This window comes from Carassius gibelio, chromosome A2, assembly GCF_023724105.1.
Source record: "Carassius gibelio isolate Cgi1373 ecotype wild population from Czech Republic chromosome A2, carGib1.2-hapl.c, whole genome shotgun sequence".
Lineage (NCBI taxonomy): Eukaryota > Metazoa > Chordata > Actinopteri > Cypriniformes > Cyprinidae > Carassius > Carassius gibelio.
In genome coordinates, this window is record NC_068372.1 from 30,970,092 (window position 1) to 30,972,591 (window position 2,500).

General features: G+C 40.8%; 1 protein-coding gene across 1 annotated transcript in view; it reads left to right on the plus strand.

The window, feature by feature from the left end:
- The window catches only part of LOC127938754 (tripartite motif-containing protein 16-like), a 3,859-nt gene that overhangs the window by 369 nt on the left and 990 nt on the right, over positions 1-2,500 (plus strand). The window contains exons 1-6 of the mRNA XM_052535594.1: positions 1-248; positions 1,004-1,099; positions 1,179-1,412; positions 1,697-1,856; positions 1,997-2,044; positions 2,218-2,500. The exon at positions 1-248 is cut by the window's left edge and continues 369 nt beyond it; the exon at positions 2,218-2,500 is cut by the window's right edge and continues 990 nt beyond it. Of these exons, the coding sequence (XP_052391554.1) occupies positions 1-248; positions 1,004-1,099; positions 1,179-1,412; positions 1,697-1,856; positions 1,997-2,044; positions 2,218-2,500 (1,069 nt within the window). The remainder of the gene's footprint in view (positions 249-1,003; positions 1,100-1,178; positions 1,413-1,696; positions 1,857-1,996; positions 2,045-2,217) is intronic.

The window sequence follows — 2,500 nt, forward strand, 5'->3', positions numbered from 1 at the left end:
CCTGTCTGGTGTGTCTGGAGTCTTACTGTCAAACTCATTTTGATCGTCACGAGGAGTTTCATTCACATAAACCACACAAAGTGACTGAAGCTACTGGACGACTGCAGGAGATGATCTGTCAGAAACATGAGAAGCTCCTTGAGGTTTTCTGTCGCACTGATCAGAAGTGTATCTGTCTGCTGTGTACGATGGATGAACATCAAAACCACAACACTGTATCAGCTGCAGCACACAGGACAGAGAAACAGGTATTTAACACTAGACACTGATGAAATATTACTGATACTCATTTCATATGTGTTTATATTTAAAAAAAGGAGATTAAAACTGCAATTAATCGAATGGCCACTAGAAGCTGGCTGCAAAAAGGCAGTCAGTCCCATAAAGTCCCCATGTTAAAATGCCCAACTTAATAGCAAAAAATATTAATTTTACAGCCTGGTAGAAAAAAGTGGTTTTGGTCTATATAGCTAATTTGACAACTTTGGCAATCATGACAACTGTTAGGGGGTGAATTATTTTTTAAATTTTTAAACTCATTCTTTAAATTATAATAAGCCTTAAATTTCTGCATTATTACGGTGACTCGCTGCCAAGATGGCAATGGCCAGCTCCGCCAACTTTGAGCTTTAAAAACACTCTTCAGAATCCCACGGGCGACGTCATGGACTCTACATCCATTTTTTTTTTATACAGTCTATTGTCAAAATACAAGTTAAATGCAACAACAGACGACTTTCTGTTCAGTAAATCTGACAGAATCCAGATTAAGTCATTTATAGTTCCATTTAGTTCATCTATTCTCTGTGTAGAGCCACAGTTGAATTACACAGCAGTCTGTGTCAGTTTCTCTTTTATAATATTTACATATGTGGTGTGAAACAGTCCTTACGCTTCATGAGAATTCATGTATGATAGTAGTCATGTATGATTCATCTGTTCACATGATGATTTAGAGCCAGTAGTTTTCTGTGAGATTGACGATCATCTGTTTGTCCTGCAGAAGCAGCTGAAGGAGACTCAGAAGACGCTCCAGCAGAGAATCCAGCAGAGAGAGAAAGATCTCCAGCAGCTGAGAGAGACTGTGGAGTCTCATAAGGTGAGTCTGGAGAAGAAGAGAAGTTTGTCTCCGTCTCAGTTCAGACTCACTGAAGCTGAATCACTGTGTGTCCTAACAGCGCTCTGCACAGACAGCAGTGGAGGACAGTGAGAAGATCTTTACTGAGCTCATCCGCTCCATTGAGAGAAGCCGCTCTGAGCTGATACGACTGATCAGAGATCAGGAAAAGACTGCAGTGAGTCGAGCTGAAGAACGACTGGAGCGACTGGAGCAGGAGATCAATGATCTGAGGAGGAGAGACGCTGAGCTGGAGCAGCTTTCACACACACAGGATCACATCCAGTTCCTGCAGGTAACACACATCTAGAAGAACAAATGGATTTCAGCTTTCAGAAATTGCATTCTCTGGAAATAATCTTTTTAAATGCATGTCCTGTAAAATAATGTGCTTGTTTAATTCTGATCTAGACTACGGGTGAGATCAGGTATTATGGAGACTAGCAAATATTTGCCCCAATATATTTCTATTTATATTCAGTTACTCGAGGAGGAGAGTTACTAAAGATCAAATCTGATGTTCCTGAAGGTTATTGAGTGAAGTGTGGAGCTGATGAGTTTGATTTCTGTTTTCTGTAGAGTTTCCAGTCTCTCTCAGCTCCTCCTGAATCTACAGACGTAAATGATGATCTCTTCAGTTCTCTCGTCTCTTCTGATGATCTGAGAGAATCTGTCCATCGGCTGAGAGACAAACTGGAGGATTTCTGTAAAGAGGAGATCAAGAAGATCTCAGACAGAGGTAAAGTCCTGGAGATTCATCTGCACTCAGAAACCAGTCCATCATCATCTCATATCATGGAGAACATCATATTAGAAATGTGTTAGGAATAGATACAGGATCATGAGAATCATTCTGTTCATGTCTGTTGATTTCCACAGACACATTCACCAACATTGATCCCAGAACCAGGAATGACTTCCTACAATGTAAGTCAGTAAGAAAACCAACAGAAAAACTTCTGTGTGTTCATGTTGAGTTTTATAAATCATGATGTGCACAGATATCTGTTCATCTGTACTGAGACACTGATGATACACTGAACATGAAAAGATCAAACAGATTCATAATTCCTGATTCTGATGTGTTTTATCTCCATCAGATTCCCGTCAGCTCACTCCGGATCTGAACACAGTGAATAAACACCTCCGTCTGTCTGAGAACAACAGACTGATTACTGTCACTGGAACAGATCAGCCGTATCCTGGTCATCCAGACAGATTTGATCTGTGGCCTCAGGTGTTGTGTAGAGAGAGTGTGTGTGGACGCCGTTACTGGGAGATTGAGTGGAGCGGAGATGTTGGTGTGTATATATCAGTCTCATATAAGAGCATCAGCAGGAAGGGAGGTATTGAGTGTATGTTTGGATATAATGATCAGTCCTG